This window comes from Mustelus asterias, chromosome 20, assembly GCF_964213995.1.
Source record: "Mustelus asterias chromosome 20, sMusAst1.hap1.1, whole genome shotgun sequence".
Classification (NCBI taxonomy): Eukaryota; Metazoa; Chordata; class Chondrichthyes; order Carcharhiniformes; family Triakidae; genus Mustelus; species Mustelus asterias.
The window spans coordinates 49,314,269-49,335,384 of NC_135820.1; the positions used below are offsets into that span (position 1 = coordinate 49,314,269).

Genomic DNA, 21,116 nt, shown 5'->3' on the forward strand with positions numbered 1-21,116 from the left:
AATCAACAGGAGGGCGAAATTCCATAACTGAAGCATCACATATTGGAGCAGGAGGCTGTCCAAAGGGATGAACAGAGGAAGTGTAATGTGTAGGGGAATGGATAGCATCCTTTGTTATTAGGATCAAGAGTCTCATGTGTTATGTTGCTTGCCTGATGCCAATGTGAAGGGTGGATCATACCTGGCCAATCTGATTGAATTGTTTAAAGAGGTGAATTCTTTGAAGAGGTGGCCAAATTATTGACAGGGGAATGCCTGCGGATGTTAGTTATATGGATTTCTAAAGGCATTTGATGAAATCACTCATTTTTTAAAAAAAGCTGTTAACTAAAATTGAGTTTCCTGGAACTTCAGGCAAATTATTGACCTTGTTAGATCACTTGAATGGCAGGAGACAGAAGGAATAATTGGCAAGATATGAATAATGCCGTTCTGGGGAGGCCAGTGGAGCCTCAGCTGTTCACTATTTATCAATGACTTAGATGATGGTTCAGAGAGCCATATGCACAAGTTGCCAAGGATACAAAGATAGGTGATGCTGTAAGTAAAATTATGAAGAGGTATTGATAGATGAATTGACTGGGCAAAACTTTGGCATATGGATTTTAAAATAGGCAAGCGTTAGGTCATCCCCTTTGGACCTAGAAGAGGTAGATTATTTTGTTTTTGCAATTCATTCACGGGATGTAGGAGTCACTGGCTAGGTCAGCTTTTCTATTTTCCATCCCTCTTCACCCTTGAGAATGTTGTGGTGAGATGTTGCCTTGAGCCATTGCTGTCTATGTGGTGTAGGTACACCCACATGACTGTTAGGGAGGGAGTTCCAGGATTTTGATCCAGTGAAAGTCTGGTACCAGCTCATAAGCAGTCAATATGGCTTTCTTCACTGCCTTATCTCAGACCTTTTCTCAGTCAGAGACACATATACTTCATTAGCTCTACCTACAAGTTTAGCCTGTACTGATGTCTGTCTAGCTGTTTTCTGAAAAGCACAAAAAATTCTCGGCCTCCTTTTCATCGATTTGTTTTTAAAGTTTATGCATAATTGTGTAAAGTAGCCATAATGTGGATTTGCCGGCGTTGGATTGGGGTAGGCACAGTAAGTAGTCTCACAACACCAGATTAAAGTCCAGCAAGTTTATTTGGTAGCAGGAGCTTTCGAAGAGCCGCTCCTTCATCACCTGAAATTACTGTAAAAATCCCCTAGTCGCCACACTCGGCACCTGTTGGGGTACAGTGAGGGAGTGTTTAGCATGGCTGGTGCATCTAACCAGCACATCTTTTTGGAAGAGCTTGTACATATTTAAACATTTCCCCACAGGTTTCTGTCCAGAACCACTTTCTTCCTCATTCAACTCTGTACCTGCTGCCGTTTGTCGCATTTTAATTTGATGCTGTCTCTCTTCCTCCTTTTCTTCCATTGCTAACTTCTGCATTTCCAATTCCCATTAAAACTCTCTCTCTTTGACTCTTTCTTCTCTTTCCCTCTCTTTTTCTCTCTCTTTCCTGCATCTCTAACTTCTTAATTGCTACATCTTTTTCTAATTGAAGCTTCGCTAGTTTGATTTTCTCACCTCTTGAAATATTGGGACTGGCTAACCCCTCTTGTATATTAAGATGCGTTGCAAGAAATGCGTTTTAAACTTGCTACAGTTACATTGTCTACTTCCAGATAAGATCAAGCAACCTCCAGAGCCTTTGTACAGCCTTCCTGTTTGAAATAACACGTTCTCACTTGATTGCACATGGTCCTCACTCTCATTTGGTTCAAAGTCAAAAATTCCCTACACCCAAAGAACTTGAGCTTTTTAGGATTCCGGACTTGAACCCCAGTTTTCTGTTTCAAACCTGGCTGATGTTAACTGCGAGGTTTGCGGTGGTGAATAATTTTATTGACAGGAATGTTGTCCTAGTCCACAGGAATGGCCATCTGTTGTATAGCTATTCTCTTATCTGGATTTGGCTTTACATCATCGGCTGTGAGTAGATGACCCATGTAAGGAACTTAGTTGACCTGAATCTGCATTTAGCAGGGTTAAGCTTCAATTGCAAGGTCCTGATTCTGTCGAGGATGAGACAAAGATATGCATCATGTTCTTGCGTAGTACGACCCCAAACAAGGATGTCATCAACAATAATCTCGCAAGGTTGGCCTGCAAAGAGTTGCTCCATGCATTGCTGGAAAACCTCGCTGCCAGTGGAGATCCAATAGGACATACAAAGAGAATGCCATCTGCCTACTGGAGACATGAATATGGTTAGTTTCAAAGATTCCTCATCCAACAGGATCTGCCAGAAGCTGCATTTTGCATAATGTCTCCATAAGGTGATGAAGTCTGAGCAGCTCCTTGTTCAAGTGCACTGGGTCAGTGCAAGTCCTGATTCTGCCAGCTTTCATTACTGGGTCAACCATTGCTGAAACCTATTCTGTGGCCTCGTCGAAGTTATGACAACTAGTGCTGTCATCCAATGCAGCTCATTGACTACTTTCTGCTTCATGGTTACTGGTACTCTTCTCAGAGCATAGACTGTTGGTGGTAACGAATCATCAACCCTCAGTGTTGATTGTCTGTCTGCCATAAGCCACAAGATGTGACTGGATGCTGGGATCTGATGCTGCATACGGGTCTAATTCCCGTAACTTCTGATTGGAAAGTACATTGTCCTTCATTCCAGTATCAATCTTGACTTTAAGTCTGGAGTTGTTGTTAAACGTGGTGAAGATCTTACTCTTTCTTGTGACGTTGTCAACACTGTCGCAATCGAGTGTTGTTTGAGGCTCTGTAGCTTTACTGCTTTAGTTGAACTACAATTCATTCACCTTACTAACACTTCCACCCCTGGAGGATTGAGCCGCTGTCATGTTGCCGATAGCAGAGGAGGGCTGCTGCGGTTTGGGTCTGCAGCATTTAGCGAAGTGGTTTCATTTCCTGCATTTTTTACATCTTTTACCACATACAGTACAAGCTGTTCTGTTCAGTGGGTTCCGGCTGCTGCAGTTGGAGCAGGGTGTGCCAATATTTTTTGGGTGTAGGATTGTATTGGCTCATCTGCTTTCTGGTTCATGGAATTGAATGCATGCCTATCAAGGATTAGGTTTTTTTTTTACCAGATGTTCTCAAATTGTTTCACGATTATCTCGGGGTCTTCTTTTTCCTCCTCCATCTGGAAGACAAATGACTTGAATTTTTCGACAGCCTAGGGACCTGCGAGGTTTAATAAGGTGAAATCCTGTACCTTTATTGGTTTGTCTAAGAGTGCAGCATCACAGTAAATATGCCACTCCTTCTGGAACTATTCAAAACTATCCGCAATATTCTCATCAGAGAGAACTGAATTAATCGTAGAAGCCCTGTAGTGTAGAAGGAGGCCATTTAGCCCATCGAGTCTGCACTGACCACAATCCCACCCAGACCCTATCCCCGTAGCCCTACATATTTACCCTGCTAATTCCCATGACACTAAAGGGCAATGTACCATGGCCAATCAACCTAACTCGCACATCTTTGGACTGTGGGAGGAAACACACGCAGACACTGGGAGAATGTGCAAACTCCATGCTGATAGTCACCCAATCTGGGAATCAAACCCAGGTCCCTGGCATTGTGAGGCAGCAGTGCTAACCATTGTGCCACCCTGCTGCCCTAATCAATGCAGCAAAGTCTTTGTGCCATACTGCCAGTACCTGACATCATATAGAATGCTGTGGATTCCCTAAAGCAGTGACATCAAGGACTTTAAACAAAGGCAGTTTAGTTTTAAACTCGGTTATCCTTGCTCCCACCACAGGACCTCCGATGTAGCCACACCATCATGTTCTCACATAGCTACTCAATCTACACTTGCAACCCTTAACATTTGAAAGGAAGAAAGGCGGCTTTTATTAAAATGCTGCATGAGGAGAAGGATGAAATAGAACTGGGAACCAGGACAGCTTTGAGATTCAGGATTGCTGAACATGGGTATGGAGATGCATGGAATTGAGCGTGAATCTTGGGATACAGTGAGGGTAATGTTTCAAGGAACATAAATATCTTGGAAACGTCGGTAATCATGGGCAAATCTGAAACTTGAAAGGCGGACGTTACGTTGGAATCCACATGGAATAAGTCAGAGATAGGGGCAGTTCTTTAGGAGGCCCTTTTTGATAAATAACTGATCAAATATGAGCAGCAAATGCAGAATTGACAGATGGAGATCCTGTTGGAGAGAAGAGTAGAACTTTAAGATGGGCCTTTCTGGAAAAGAAGTGGTAGTGAATTGATCACAAGTTATAAAACCCTGTGGAGAGAGAACCGAGGTTAACATTTCAAGTTAATGGCCTTTTATCAGAACCAGAAAAAGTTAGTGAGGTACAGGGTTGAAACCAGTACAGAGGCAAGGATCAGCGAGAGAAGGGAAGAACAAAAGGGAATGTTTGTGATCGGGCGGCAGACAAGAGAGATTAAAAGACCAAAAGAGATGGTATTGGGACAAGGAAAGAAACAAGAGATGGGTCTGAAGCAGTTATAAATTGCAGTAGCAGGATTATCAGCTGCCTTCTGCGTAAGACAGTAGTTATGACCTGACATTGTTGAGTCAAAAAAGCTCTAGAATGTGAAGTTGAAAGATGAATTCCCGTTCCTTGAGCCTGAGTTGAAATTATTTTGGAACTCTGCAGCAGGCTGAGGATAGAAAGATCAGAGTGGGAGCACAGTGGGGAATTAAAATTACAGACAATCAGAAGGTCGGGGGCCATGCTTTCGGACTGAGTGGAGATGTTTAGAAAAGCAATCGCCCAGTTTATGTTTGGTCTCTTGATGGAAAAGAGACTGGGATTGTGGCCAGTTGAGTACAGTCTACTGAATTGGAAGACGTACAAGTAAGTTGCTGTTTCACCTGGTGGAAATGTTTGGGGCCCTGGATGGTGGGCAGGGTAGGGGAAGGAAGGCAGGATTGGCACATCTTCCGCTTGCACAAGCTATTGGGTGCCAATAGCTTGTGGTGAATGGGCTGAGGGGAAATAGAAAATAACTGCAGCTCTGAAAGCAGTTTCTGCTTCTTGATGAGAAAACAAGTGGCTACAGAAAAGTTCTGTGCACATTTTTGTGTACGTATTTGGAGGTCCTGTAAGAAGTCATGCATCAAACATACTGTATCCTTTTATAGCATTCTCAAGACATCCAAGGTATAAATGGAAGGTTGTCTTTTTTTCAGTTATGCTGGCAGCTATTTTCTGCCAAGCAACTGAATCATTTCCTTTGAGAATTGCGGTTAACATGGTAATGAGATCTATGCGATATATCTGATTGTGCAGCAATCCCTTATCGCTGGATTATCGGCCTAGACTTTTGTGCTTAACAAAAACTTCATTGCTCAGTGCAACTGTACATTTATTAATATTATGATGAAAATTAGCAAGTAAAACTGTATTATCCAAAAAGTATATTTTTAAAATGGTTGGTAAAAACTGGCTTCTGTTATGACTTTTAAATCACAAGTTTACAGACTTGTAAAGATAATACTTTAGGAGGATAATGCCAACAAAATAAAATAGCAACTTTTGAGATAGAAAAACATTGCAAGGCATTTCACAGCAGCATGATCAGATCAACACTGGCATAGAACCAAGGGAGAAAATATTAAAATTAATGCCCAAAGGCTTGGTCAAAGTTGTGATAAGGTCTTAAAAGGAGAGGGATGCAGGGAAAGGGAAAGCAGTGTTGGGGGGATTGGAAAAGGGGGGGGGATAGAATGTGGCGGGGGGGGAGGATAGGGAAAGGTGGTGGACAGCAGCGTGGGCTGGGGGGTGAATTGGGAAAGGGGGTGGATAGCAGTGTGGTGGGGGGGGGGGAAATTGGGAATGGGTCGCCATCACGGAGACTAACTTTCAATTCCAGATTTATTCATTGAATTTAAATTCCACCAGCTGCTATGGTGGGATTTGAACCCATTTCCCCAGAAAGTCACAAGGAGCCAAAGTCACTGTGGCAGGATTTTACGGCCTCGTTCAGCCTGGAACCATAAAATCCCGCCCGAGGTCAATGGACCTTCCCATGGCCCGCCCCTCGCCCACTCCGATTCCCGTGGTGGGCGTGATGGTAAAATTCCAGCCATAGACTTTGCATGCATGTTGTAACCTGGCGCTATGGATGATGATGGTGGAGGCTGCAATTTCCTGTCCATCGCAGGAACCTCTCCTGCTCTCACCATCTGCCATTGGTGAATGTTGGAAGGATTTACAAGTTGACATTCAGCCTGTTATGAATGCACTTTCCTTGGCCAGCAATTCCGGAGTGGGAATTGAACCCGGATCTTCTGGCTCCGAGGCGTGAAAGGTACCCACTGCACCACAAGACTTCCCATTAGAATAATGGCTAGGAACCATAGAACCATAGAAAATTACAGCTCAGAAACAGGCCTTTTGGCCCTTCTTGTCTGTGCCGAACCTTCTTGTCTGTGCCGAACTTGCTCAGTTGTGGTAGAAGCTGTGTTTAATATGCAAGTGATGTTTCTGCTGCATGAACTGGTGTCTGCAACTCTTGAGAAAACTTATGGACCCAAGGCTGCACTGAGCATACTGTTGTACCATATATCATTTCCTGTTTTTAGTATACCGAGTTTGCACTGAGCAATTTAAAGTCGTACGGATAGGATTAGTCAACTGCATGATAAAATTTCTTCTCCATTATCACACTTCAGTCTTATCAACTTCAGTCTCGTAACAACCCCACGATTATTCCCATCTTATCTCAATGGAACCACCAATTTAGTGCTAAAATAACGGCAGGAAAATACAATCTAAATTGAGACAGCCCAAGTTCATTTTATGGAACATGTTTAGAGGTAAGGCAAAGAGACTTTAATCCCATCAATCTGAGCTGGAAGAAAATTGAGTCCTACACGTGCCAAGTCCAGATCCTTGTTGCTAATGAGGTGCTAAACATGAGTCAGTGGTACCACTCTTGTATCTGAAGTACAAGTATTTGGTCTGAAGCCAGTGACAGCGACTTGAGAGCACGGTTAGGCTGACACATCATTGCATTATGAAGGGTGTGCTGAATGTGTTATCTCCCAGATAAAATATTAAATTGACAGTGCATTTGCTTTTACGGGTCAAATGTGCATTTGAAGAAATTTCCTGTGTAATATTTCTCCAAGGTGGCCTTCACGACGCATGACAGCGCAGAGTCGCTGAGCAGAGACTGATAGCCAAGTTCCGCACACATGAGGACGGCCTCAACCGGGATCTTGGGTTCATGTCACACTATCTGTAACCCCCACGATTTGCCTGGGTTTGCAAAATCGCACTAACTGTCCTGTCTGGAGACAATACACATCTCTTTAACCTGTGCTTAACCCTCTCTCCACTCACATTGTCTGTACCTTTAAGACTTGATTACCTGTAAAGACTCGCATTCTAATTGTTATTTTTGTAAATTGAGTTTGTGTCTCTGTGCCCTGTTTGTGAACAGAACTCCCACTCATCTGACGAAGGAGCAGCGCTCCGAAAGTTAGTGGCTTTTGCTACCAAATAAACCTGTTGGACTTTAATCTGGTGTTGTTAAACTTCTTACTGTGTTTACCCCAGTCCAACGCCGGCATCTCCACATCATAATATTTGTCCCTCAGCTAGCACCACTGAAAACAGATTATCTGACCATTTATGTAACTGCTGTTAATGCTACCTTGCGATGTACAAATTGTGTTTTTTTTTCAATTTTCCCACATCTGCATATTGACCATGTTTATAAAAATAAACTTCATCGACTGTAAAAATAAAAACACTTCTGATGTCTGAGGTATGATATGAATGCAAGTTCTTACAGCAATGATACTTTTATCAAGTGAGTGCAAACTTCTGTCAAAAGAAGGATCAGTTCTGTTTGGTTTTTTGCAGATATCAATATTTCTTTTCCTGTTTTATTACTTTGCCAGGAGGCTGTTAAAAGTGGCATCCATCGAACTGTACATGCGGGTGAAGTTGGACCTGCTTCAGTGGTCAAAGAGGTGAGGCAGGCTATGTACTTACTTATACCTGGTTTGTTTAATATCTTACAGCAGTGATGACTTTTTGATCCCAGTGTAAATAGAGTCACGTTCCTAATTGACACCAAAGAAACCCTAGAACGATTACAGCACAGAAGGCCATTTGGCCTGTTTTATCTGAACTGACTTTGTGGAAAAGCAAGTCACCCAGTGCCACTCCTCCCCTTTCTCCTGTAGTCCATAGAACCATTGAATCTCTACAGTGCAGAAGGAGGCCATTCAGCCCATTTGAGTCTGCACTGACTCTCCCAAAGAGCATCTTCCCCAGACCTCTAGCACCCCTGCTCTGCAATCCCTGTAACACTGAGCATTTACCATGACTAATCCATCTAACCTACACATCTTTGGACACTAAGGGGCAATTTAGCACAGCCAATCCACCTAACCTGCACATCGTTGGAGTGTGGGAGGAAACCCACGCAGACACGAGGAGAATGTGCAAACTTCACACAGACAGTCACCCAAGGCCAGAATTGAATGTGGGTCCCTGGCACTGAGGCAGCAGTGCTAACCACTGTGCCACTCTTTTACAGAGGGCATTATGTATATGCTTTCTCTCTTTATAGCTTCTATTGTATCTCCCTGTCTGAGACACTGTGACTGTAGCCCCCAATCCAAAGGTCACCCAATCCCTTTGTCTTCCCTGTGAAGTTGCAGCATCTTGCCAAATCCTGCTGCTCACCGCAACATGCTCAAAGACACTCCACTGCCTTTTCATAGAATTTGCAATCACAGAAACTGGATTTAAATAATCTTGTTGTAAATTGGGTGTCTGGCTCATTTAAATAATGTGAATGCTGGGTCACTCTTGCAGCATTACAGATGTTTGTAATGAGCCACGTGCCAAAATGTTGAATGGGCCTGTGTGCCAAGTTTGTAAAGCGTGTGCCAAATCAGCCAAAGGGTCTCCCTCCGGCTTCCATAACTACAGCTCCAGTGGTGTCTCTCTCACCTCTTGGACCGGAAAAGGGCAATGAAGGGGAAAGCATGCAACTTGAACCCAAGAAAAAGTGGCTTTGAGAGCAACAGTAGAGTTTAAAGCTAAAGGAATTATTTTTTTGAAGGAAGGCAACATGGAGGTTGGAATTTGGGGTGGGGAGTTTGAAAATACAGAAAAAAACAAGCGAATACATTTACTCAGTTTATTGGGCACATGTCAATTGACTTTGTAAAATGTAGTCCTGGTTTGCAACATTTAAAGTTTATTTATTTGTGCAATGAAGTGACTGTGAAAATATTGACTGAAATGCTGCAAGTCGTGATTTTTTTCTGCTAGCTTCCATCACCTTAAATGATTTATTTTACATTTATATATTGTTAGGCAGTAGATGTTTTGAAGGCTGAACGAATTGGACATGGCTATCACGCAGTTGAAGATCCTTGTCTCTACGAGCGGTTGTTAAAACAGAATATGCATTTTGAGGTAGGCTGATCCTGGAGATACATTTGCCATTTACTTTTCACTCCATGTTGATGACAGAATGATTTAATTCTGTTGCATTTCTAAAGGTCAGGCTATCCTACATGCTTGTCAGTGGAACATACATTTCTGTCTGCTGAAGTTGTGGAGGGGTTTAGTTGATGTCTTTGCTTTTTTTTTCAGCTGTGCCCCTGGTCTAGCTATCTCACTGGTGCCTGCGATCCAGATTTAACTAAGCATCCAAGTATAAGGTGAGTCATATTATTTGCTGGACATGAGATGCGGTTAAAGTCTTCCTAAGTGAATCATTGAGGAAAGGAAGTACTGCCTGTGTACTTGAGGAGTCGTTTCTCCTTCAACAAACTGCTACTGTCCCAATATTTGGTTTATTGATGAAAGAGCGCACTACAGCAAACAGGGAAACCTTCAGAATACAAGTGATCAGGAAGGCGGATGAAATGTTGGTGTTTATTGTAAGGGGAATGGAATATAAAAGTAGAGATGTTTTACTGCAGCTGTATAGGACCTTGTTGAGACCATGTCTGAAATACTGTCTTGGCCTCCTTATTTGAAAGAGGATTTAATTGCTTTAGAAGCAGTGCAGAGAAGTTTCATTTGACTCTTTACTGGGATGAGGAGCTTATCTTATGAAGAAAGGTTGAACAAGTTGGGCCTATACCCATTGGAGTTTGGAAGAATGAGAGGTGATCTTGGGGAACTTGATAGGGTGGATACCAGGAGGGATGTTTCCACTTGTGGGGAGACTAGAAATAGGGCACACAGCTTAAGAATAAAAAGTCATCCTTTTTATGCTGAGAGGAGGAGAAATTATTTCCCTCAAGAGGATCGTTACTGTGTGAAATTCTCTCCCACAGAGGGCAGTGGAGGCTGGGTCATTGAATTTATTCAAGGCACAGACATATTTTTGATAGACAAGGGAGTCGAGGATTATGGAGGGTGGGCAAGAAACTGGAATTGAGACCAGAACTAGGGTCATGCATGCCTTACTGAATGATGGAGCAGACTTGAAGGGCTGAATAACCTAGTGCTGCTTCTAAGTTCTATGTTCAAACTGTTACAAACAGCCTCTTACTGTTTGTTAAATTTGCACAGGGAACAGCAGATATATAGCACTTGGTACTGGAATTTATGCTAACACTATGGAGCAGGGACAATGCAGGTTTAGGTTGCACCAGAAACATGTTGGAAAGGCTCCGAATGGTGATTGTCCAACCTGCAGCGAGGTGGGAAGACTGCAAAAGAGTTCTGACTGAGTGGTCGCAGGAACCTCTGTTTATAGCCTAAAAATAGACAATGTGCTTGCACTTTTAGATTCAACATTATTTGAGAATGTGGTGATAAAATGAGTAGTTAGACATGGAGATTAAAGCTCACAATTTCGGGGGTAATATACTAGCATGGATAAAAGATTGAATAACTAACAGAAAACAGAGAGTTGGGATAAATGTGTCACTTTCAGGTTGGCAAACTGCAACAAGTGGAGTGCCACAGGTATCAGCTGCTGAGGCCTCAATCATTTACAATCTATATTAATGACTTGGATGAAGGGACAGCCTGCTTTGTTGCCAATTTTGCAGATGACATAAAGATAGGTAGAGAAGTGAGAATCTGCAAAGAGATATAGACGAGTTAAGTGAGTGGGCCAAAAATTGGCAGATAGAATATAAAGTGGGAAAATGTAAGGTTGTCCACTTTGGCAGGGAGAATGGAAAAGTAGAATATTTAAAATGGAGAGACTGCAGAATGATACAGAGAGGTATTATACATGTGTCCTTTTACATTAACCACAAAGGGTTGGCATTGCAGGTACTGCAAGTTGGCCTTTATTGAAGGAGGGATGGAATGTAAAAGTAGGGAAGTCTTGCTACATCTGTACAGGCATTGGTGCCACTGCAGCTGGAGTAGTGTGTGCAAATAACGGAGATTTACATTGGGAGAACTTCAGAAAAGGTTCACTGGACTGGTTCCTGGGAGGAATACATTTTCTTATGAGGAGAGATTGAACCTATACCCATTGGAGTTGAGAAGAATGGGAGCTGATCTCGTTGACGCATGTGAGATTCTGAAGGGGTTTGTTGAAGTGGAAACTTTCCTGCTTCTTGACTGTGAAAGATAGACTCTACAAAATTCATTCCATCAACATAACAAGCATTTATTTAAGAATAACTGCATGCAGTATATGGCTAAAACTTGGGGTCAGAGAGCAGTTGATACAGCTGCTGATTCTTCCACAAGTCTGCAATTATACAAAGAACCAGTTCAGTATTTATGCAAAATCATCATCAGTTTTTGTGACCGGAGCATATTCAGGAATTCGATTAGTAATAGAATCGTGAGCAATATCATTAATCATGTTTTAACTTGCTGACCTTCCCGAACTCGTTGTCCCATTATTCATACCCTTATCTTGTCCTTTCATGGAACAGAAGAAGGTCGGTGACTCCTTCCTCCCTGACCTTATCTTGTTTTATTTACTCATACAGCCTTATTAACTCATACAAGGGTCTGGCATTTTGAAATAGCTTTGGTCAGCGTTCTTACATTGTACCAGAGAGTTGACCAATTTTCCCAGCATGCTACTGCTTAGTTCATACAATTCCACAGGTTTGACAGGGTAATGTTGGGATAGGAAATAGCTGATAGTCAATAAGTGATTCAGTTCGTAATTAGAGGTGAATTAGTTAAGCATATCACTGGATGCTTATAAAGGATCTGTGATGAAGCTTCATGTGAGTTGAAATAAAGCTGTGTCCTGAAGAAGTAAAGACATGGGGAAAGGGATTTTCTGCTCCCATTTTCAACGGGGCTGGATTGGCGGCGGGAGCGGTAAATCCCACAGGAGTCCCAAAAAGTGATTAATGGCAGCGGGATTTCCCGTTCTGATTATCCCTGTCCCCAACCAATGAGGTAATAGGAATTCCTGATGTTCCCCATTTGAATGCATTTAAATCTAATTATCAGGCTACCCCTCCTGCCCCCCCTGTTTGATTGTCAATTCATGTTGACATGAGGGCGTGCCAATGTAATTCATGACAGGTCCCCCGCGAAGTGTACCTGGCAAGCATAACCCACCAAAGGTGTGCAGGTGAGGCCATCTGCCCCACCCCCAAGGGGGAGAAATCATGCCTGGCTTACTGCCCTCTGACATTACTTGGGGGTGAGGTTCTATTTTTATTTTTTGTATTGGGGCACCCTTTAAAAAGAGTGCCCTGATCTTTTAAGAACAAAATTGCTGGTATGACATTGTGGGGTCCGCCTCATATTTTTTTTACAAGTCCCCAACAATATGGCAGAGGAAACCACCTTTGGGGCTGGCAGCTTCCACACATTTTTTCTCACCTGCTGTGTCATTCCGCCAAGAAATGAGAAAATTCCTCCATTGGTTTCTTGCTTTGTTACCAACTATCCTTTGGAGGATTCTAACCCCTTGTGGGGGAATCTAGAACTATGGGCACAGTTTTTTAAAAAATGGCCTTCCATTTAAGATGAAGACGAGGAGGAATTTCTTCTCTGAGGGTCTTCAACGCAGAGCGTTGGAGGCTGGGTCATTTAATATGCTCAAAGCTGAGTTGGGCAGATTTGTCATCTATAAGGACTCTGTCTACACTTCCCGTTGTCTTGGCAAAGCAGCCAGCATAATTAAGGACCCCACGCACTCCGGACATTCTCTCTTCCTCCACCTTCCATCGGGAAAAAGATACAGAAGTCTTAGGTCACGTACCAACCGACTCAAGAACAGCTTCTTCCCTGCTGCCATCAGAATTTTGAATGGACCTACCTTGCATTAAATTGATCTTTCTCTACATCCTAGCTATGACTGTAACACTACACTCTGCACTCTCTCATTTCCTTCTCTATGAATGGTATGCTTTGTCTGTATAGCGGCACGGTAACACAGTGGTTAGCACTGCTGCTTCACAGCTCCAAGGACCTGGGTTCGATTCCCGGCTTGGGTCATTGTCTGTGTGGAGTTTGCACATTTTCCTCGTGTCTGCGTGCGTTTCCTCCGGGTGCTCCGGCTTCCTCCCACAGTCCAAAGATGTGCGGGTTAGGTTGATTGGCCATGCTAAAATTGCCCCTTAGTGTCCTGAAATGCATAGGTTAGAGGGATTAGCGGGTAAATGTGTAGGGATATGGGGGTAGGGCCTGGGTGGGATGTGGTCGGTGCAGACTTGATAAGCCAAATGGCCTCTTTCTGCACTGTAGGGTTTCTAAGATTCTATGATAGCGTGCAAGAAACAATACTTTTCACTGTATACTAACACGTGACAATAATGAATCAAAATCAAATAAGAGGGACAGGCAGGAAAATGGAATTTAAGGCAACAATCAAAACACCAGTGATCTTATTGAATAGTGGAATAGGCTCTGTGGGGCAAATGGCCTATTCTTGGTCCTATTACTTATGATTAAAGAAATGTAACACAAATGTATGAATTATTTTTAAAGTGGCTTTGGCTATATAAAAGCCAGAAGAGGGGACAGGACTGATGATAAGTACAGGAGATATTCAGTGTTGGAGTATGATACAGTACAAAGATAGCATTCATGGCTTCTCGTGAGTGTTAAGTCTTTGATCCTCCTGACATTTATATATTCACAGGTTTAGAGAGGATGGTGCAAACTATTCCCTGAATAGTGATGATCCATTGATATTCAAATCCACGCTGGATAAAGATTATCAAGTTGCATTAAAATACATGTGTTTCACAGAAGATGATTTCATAAAGGCGGTAAGTTGATATTGAAATTCTAGCCCACAAATTGAATATCTTGTAACCTCTTTTCTAACTGTGAATCAGAAAATGCGCTTTTTAAAACAAAATAGTGTATTGCATATTCAGTGAACTTTGTTCATAGAGGTTGGGGTTTTCTGGAAAGTAATGATTGCCTTTATAATTAGAATTAATATTGTGGTGGGTTTATGCATTATATTAATTGGTAGTTTAATGCTGGAGAGATTGGTGCTGACCTCTGAACCCCGTACCTATTGTAGTTGTGTGGAAAGGACACAAGAAAACCAGTAACAGAGTAGTATTTGGATCAGGGGTGTAGAACTCAATTTACATTGTGATTCTAATCCAGCATCCTGGCACTTGGTATCGGCCAAATTCAGCAAAAGTTATTCAGCAAAACCGAAAGAAATTGGTACATGTTTGCCCATAAAATGGGTGCAGTGTATACTAATTTCTGGGGCTCCTGTATCTGATTTACACTGACATCATGGTTGGCATCCTGAATTGATTGTTTTCAGGGATAATTGACAACTGCCTGATGTCAGTATTGAATCAGTTCAAATTTCTACCTATTTTAGGATCGTTTTGCAAAATGTGTGCCTAACTTGGTGGATCATGAGCTAGTAATTTCTGAATAGCTTTTCCAGTTCTATAATAACCTAAACAGAATCCCATAGAGGAACCACTGGAAGCCACTAAAAAAATGGCCGGGAAAGTTCTTATGCCTCTTCCCCTTCTATGGAGCCTGGTGGAAAAAATAGGAATGTTTACCCCCAGCACCACACCGCAACTATAGGTCACTCCTGACCCATACTTGACCATCCTGCATCTCACCCCTCCATGTATCGAAGCTTATGGTGTATAGTCAGAGCATGCAATTTGGGAGCAGTGAGTATCTTTAGCAGTGTTCGCTCTAAGCTGCACAGCATGCAACATAATGGTTCCCACACAAGTTGACTCCTATTTGCCTGTTTCTCATCGTCACACAAAGCCCCTTCTCCCCCAACTCCAGCTCCAAACTCCTGACTGCTTCCTCCTTTCCAATCTACCCCATCAGTCCCAAATCTCAGTTCCATTTAACCATACCCACCCTCTTCCAGCATACCCCTGCTGTGTCACAATCCCTCCTTCCCCTGCTGGTTCAGTTTCCAGTTGCCCTTAAACAAGTGCTGGCCCTAGAGAAAGGGCTGTTGCTGTATGGAATTTAAAAACCCAGTAGAACTGTGCTTTTGAAGCTGAGAGGTTCATGTCTGGGGCCAAATGAAACTGTACACCTGACATTCTAATTCTGACTAATCACAGGTTTGACTCATTTGTAAAGACTTAGCCAGTCTTTTAATTTTTAATGTGCAGCAAAATGCTTGCATGGGCTAAAGATTAGCCTCCATCTCCTGCAAACAGAACCACAGCAAACATATGCTGCGCCAGTGTTTAATCTGTCTGCTGATAAATTGACTGACGTAATTACAAGCCTCAAGATGCTTACTTAAATGCAAAGGAGGAATTGTCACAGACTTTCAGTTTCAGGATTCTACTAAGTGAGTGAAAACCATTTGTTAAGACCCAGGCAAGAAACTCCAAGGTGTTTTATAAAGATAGCCTAGATCCTAGGTTTTTACATTTGAATTTGGCATGGGTGAGCATAAGGTGTTTCACTCCAGGTATGATTCAAGTGAGTCACTAGGAAACTTTTATTAAACAAAATTCATTTAAAAACACAGTTAAAATACATGATAATAAAAATAATTAACATACCTTTTACCAGTTGCAAGATTCAAACATGATGCAGTATAAACCTTAACAGCTATCTATCTATGATGTTCCAAGTCAAACAACATCTCACCAACATACACACCTTTCTAGACTTGGCACAAAAAGCAAGTATGCTCATGTGATGCTGGTTTTCAGCTTTTTAACACCTGCTGTGAATTGGTCCTTTGAATGTTGGATTAAAACTGAGGCTTCCCAGTCCTAGAACTTAACAAAAAGCCTCTGGAGAAAGAGAGAGACAGACACACACTGCTGCCTTCCACCAGCTTCTAACAGCAACTAAACCAAAACTAAAAACTTGAAATTCTCTGTGGGGGAAAAAAACTGTCTTCCGGCATCATCTGACTTGTCAATCATCCCAAAGCAGATTCCACTCAGCAATCCCGAAAGGACCATAAAACCCCAGGACACTGCATTAGTCCAGATTAAAAATAAACATGATGTCATTTATACTACCTCAGTAACAATATAGGACACGGGTTACAGACAAAACGGTGCCAGGAAAGTGCTAGGAGCTGCTTGAAAAAAACTGCAAAGAAACATGATTAAAATACATTTCTTAAAGGCACAGTATCATTACACACTGTAGCTTGTAATTCCTATTATTTGCTTAAGAAGAGGAAGATTTAAAGAAAAGAGTCAAATGGGAAAAAAGTATTTTGGCCCATTAAGGATCCCCAATTACTGTGTGAACCAATTTCTTTGACAAATCTAAGCATCTGAAAACTCTTTAATAACAAATTAGATGGATCTTAGCTGGATCAATTGGAGGTAGGCTTGTTCCTCTGTTTTCTTACACAGTAAGCTCCTGATCTTAGCTAAAGTACTGAAAAATACCAATAGCGTGTCAACAGGATGATTCCTGAAGAGTTCCTAGTAATTTTGAATACAACATTTATTCTAAAATGCAGGAGAATTCAAAATTTAACCTTCTCTCCAAGAAATGTCATGTTTGCTATGCAAATATTTTAATAAAAGTAACTGATTTTTTTTACTACTAACTTACAGAATATTAATGCAGCTAGCTCCTGCTTTCTCCCTGATAAAGAAAAAGAAGAACTTCTATCCACGTTATACGAGGCTTATGGGATGGTACAGAGCACCGTGTGTTGAGTAGCTACTGGCAAATCACCCATGCAAATATGACTGCCTCACGTATCCAATTACGAACTGAAAATCAAAATTATTTGAGACTATTTTGTTAACTGTTCAATTTGTGACTATTGCATAATATGACACTTTGTGAATTTATGAAGAGCAAAGTATGATCTAAATTGTCTTCTATCTTTCAATAATTTTCAAGTTCTTTGCAATCAAGAATGTAGACAGAATTTAACTCAATGTTTCTTATGATTTTTAGGTAATGATTTTAAGAAAATTGTTTAAAATACATGGGACATTATTTCATAATTTTATATGTTCTACATGAAAGAATTTTATAGCCTGGTACCTCAGTTACAAGTATTCCAAAGGATTACTAAACTGTGGTCAATAAAGGATTTTTAATGCAGCTGATGGTGGGCTGAAGGGCCTGTTCCTGTGCTATATTGTATTGTTTTTTGATTCATTCAGTTATATTTGTCAGTTCCAGTAACACACCCAGAATTATGGACAAACTCCTAAATAGGGGATAACAGCTTGTGCACTGTGGATTTCACATCAATAAGCATAACATAAGAGCACTGTATCATTACCCTAATCTAATGTCTGTGAAGAGATATTGTTTGCTGAATCATTGCCTTATGGAGTATGATGGGGGAGAGAGATAGGTGGGAGGCCTGACCTGTACTGGCAAAGGGTTCACTGGGTCTTTCGGGAATGATTTTCCATCTAGAACTTCAGGACAATTAGTTTATTGTGAATGAGAAGTGAAGTCTTCCAATTTTCAGAAACGAACGTAGACCCTCCATACAATTCAGTGGTTTTGTTATATCCCTGATTTGGATCTTTCACCTTTTAAATAATTGGGGACTTGAAATTTATTGTGTTAGTGTGTTCAATATGTTTATCTTCAGTTATTAAAAACAAAATTTTAATTTATTTTTTCCCTATTGCTGACGTCAGTGTATATAACTATACAGAGTAATCTATTGGAGCATTCCAATATATTATTATGTGTCTCGTATATATTACTAGTCCCTTAAACTATACTACCAACTAATTTCAGCTTGCACCTCTTCCACCAGGTGCTAATTCCATCAGTAAACACTCGGGAGTAACTTTTGACTGCAAATTCTGAAGGTTCAACTTTGAACATTACAGCAGTGTTTCCTTGCTCTGGCATGACAGAGTTGCACTTTGTTTGACATAAAAACAAAGATTCAGTGATCATTGTCTCAGCATAGCACTTTCTTAGTAGGCATTTTGCGTAGCTGTTTCATTCATTTGTTTGTACAAAGCACCACCAACCATTTACTCAACTCCTCAAATCACAGTGACACTGTACATCACTGCAAGTTGCATATTGGCAAAAATACGTAAATATCTTTCAAAACTTTACAATGGGAACAATTGATGCCCTCCTTTTAAATATGTGAAAGGAAGTGCTGGCACATGCCTTTTATAACTCCTATGAGAAGTGCAGCTATTGTACATATACAGAATTCACATGTACTGAAGCATCTTTTAAATATATGGTCAATTTGTATTTCAATACTTTCAATAAATAATTTCAAATTAGAGGCTTTTTCAAAACTCTGTTTCAAACTAATCTTTGGTTCCAACTGTTATTTGTCCAAGTTTCCATCACTGTGTTAGTTACAACTTATCAATGTCTCATAGAGCTTAGCTCATAGTTCCATAAATGGCACTCCTTTCATTAAAAATGAACTTCATTAGAATTTTTGACTGTAGCTATCTGATCTCAGAAGCTGCATCGATGTGTAAAGATGATTTATAAAGTCGAATTGAACAAACAACTTGAGATGATATTAAAATAAATTTTTTATTTAAAAAAATGAACGCTGTGTTATTTTTATACTCACTGCCACTGGAGCATTCGAAAGATGAAAGAGAAAATTTTAGCCTGTCACATAATTTTATAAATGTGTTTGGGAAGAGGCGAGAAACAGCTTGTTTAAAGATGAAGTATCATTTGGGAGTGTGGTTTACATAGTTGCTCTATTGAACACGTGCATTATTTCTGTTTGTGAGGTGATTGAAAATGGGGAAGAAGTGAAAATTAAGATTACTTGGGTCTTAATTTTTATTCATTCATGGGGTGAGGGCATCTCTAGCTCGTAACTCTTTCTCACATATTCTTTGGAGAGGAATCAATACAAAAAAAATGGTAAGTGCAAAGTAATTAGAATCTAACATTACGTTAGAAAAAGGGGAAATTAAATATTGAAATGCAGGATGTAAATTTCAATTTATAGAGTGCCTTTCACCACTATGGGATGTCCAAAACACACTATAACCAATGGAATCGTTTTGATGTGTAACCACTTTTTGTCATGTAGGAAGTGCAGCAGACAATTTGTGCACAGCAAGATTCTAAAAACAGCAATCGGATAACGGCCACGTAATCTGCGTTTCAGGATTTTGATCGAGGAATAAGTATTGGCCAGGCACTGCGTTAACGTTCCTACTTTACTTTTGCCTCCACCATGGGAGCTTTAACAAAAAGACACCAGGGGCGATTCGCCCCAAAAATGTGCCAAATTTGCACTGGAGTAAATCACGCTGGTTTATTCATCGGAAGATTCAAAATGAATCTCCCACACTCTGTGCATTGCAGAGTGCACTAGCGTTAATCACACTGAAAATCAATGGTCGGGGCCTATCCCCGCTGGAGTGGCCGGCAGCATAGCGCTGAGCGGGCCACTGCGCATGCGTCGAACTATCAGTGCCGAGATTGGCGCGTGCAGAGTGACCCCACACTGCTGGCCTCCCGATCACTGGCCAGCCCTGTGAGCCCACATCGCCTGCCATGCGACCCCTCCCCACAGCCCGATCGCTGGCCCCCTGGCCATGTCCGGGCCCAGCCACAACCGCACCCCCCCCCCCCCCCAAACCCCGTCCTGGTCTCCCTCCCGCCCCCCCCCCCCTCCCAGCCAGCCTGATCGCTGGCCTCCCTCCTTCCGCCATCGAGCTTGTCTGCAGAGTGGTAGCGGGACCCCCCAACCCCCTTGGCACTGCCCCATGCCCATCGGGCAGCACCAACGTGCCTTCTGGGCATTAGCACTTTGCCCCTTGGGCTGTGCTGGGGCACAGGTGGGCACTGCCAAGGTGTCAATGCCCAGGGGGCAACCCCCACCACCTGACCCTCTGGGGTGGCTCTGATTGCCCCCCCCTTCACTCCAGCAAGGTTGGGCCACTAGCTCCCCGAAAGTGAGGAGCTATAATAATCCCCACTGGAGTGAAACACTCCTAGCAGGGAGGGAGAGTATAGCAGGCAGGAGACTTCAGTCTTGGGCCCTCTAATCGTATTTAAATTATATTAAAATCCCCCCACCCCACATACATAATGTAGCTCTGTGACTATTTCTGGTGCAGAGCTGATGGCTCCAGAAAACTGGGGCTTGGAGACACGTTCAGGGCCGAACGTTCAGGGCCGAACGCCCAGCCCGATCGTGCTAGCCCAGCCCCGCTGAAATCTCCTGGCACATTGCGCTAATTTATTTGAGCAGTGGGAAGGAAGAATCGCCCCCAACTATCTTAGTTTAACATCTTATCAAAATAATGAGCTATCGGACAATGCAGCAGTCCCTTAATACAGCTTTGGAAACCTGGAAGGAAAACATTATATACATGGCTTTACTGCAGGAAACATGCTTGCAGTGTACTGTGCAACTAATACATCTCTCAATCTGTTTTAAAAGTGCATTTTATATTTGTGCAAATGAGCTAATTAGAATGGGAATGGGAAATTTTTCAACAAAAGTCCCTTCATCCACAGAATGACAACTCAGGCATTCAGGCATTGAGTGTGGTCGATACAAAAAGGCAGTCAAAGCAGTGTTGCAAGCAGAGTATAAATATTGGGAATTAGGTGCACGTAGGACTGTGTATTAAGTAATGTTAATTATCGTCAAACTGAGATTTAGTTCATTAGAATTCAACTTAAATTTTAAAAACTAAAAGAAATTGCAAATTGACTAATCTTGCTAACCAAGCCTAAAAGTTGGGAATTTAGTGTA

At 41.9% G+C, this 21,116-nt stretch overlaps 1 protein-coding gene across 1 annotated transcript in view; it reads left to right on the forward strand.

The window, feature by feature from the left end:
• Positions 1 to 18,925, forward strand: part of ada (adenosine deaminase) — a 59,656-nt gene extending 40,731 nt beyond the window's left edge. Inside the window, exons 7-11 of the mRNA XM_078236507.1 lie at positions 7,918 to 7,989; positions 9,350 to 9,451; positions 9,632 to 9,699; positions 14,073 to 14,202; positions 16,984 to 18,925. Of these exons, the coding sequence (XP_078092633.1) occupies positions 7,918 to 7,989; positions 9,350 to 9,451; positions 9,632 to 9,699; positions 14,073 to 14,202; positions 16,984 to 17,088 (477 nt within the window). The 3' untranslated portion in view covers positions 17,089 to 18,925. The remainder of the gene's footprint in view (positions 1 to 7,917; positions 7,990 to 9,349; positions 9,452 to 9,631; positions 9,700 to 14,072; positions 14,203 to 16,983) is intronic.
• The last annotated feature ends 2,191 nt before the right edge of the window (positions 18,926 to 21,116 follow it).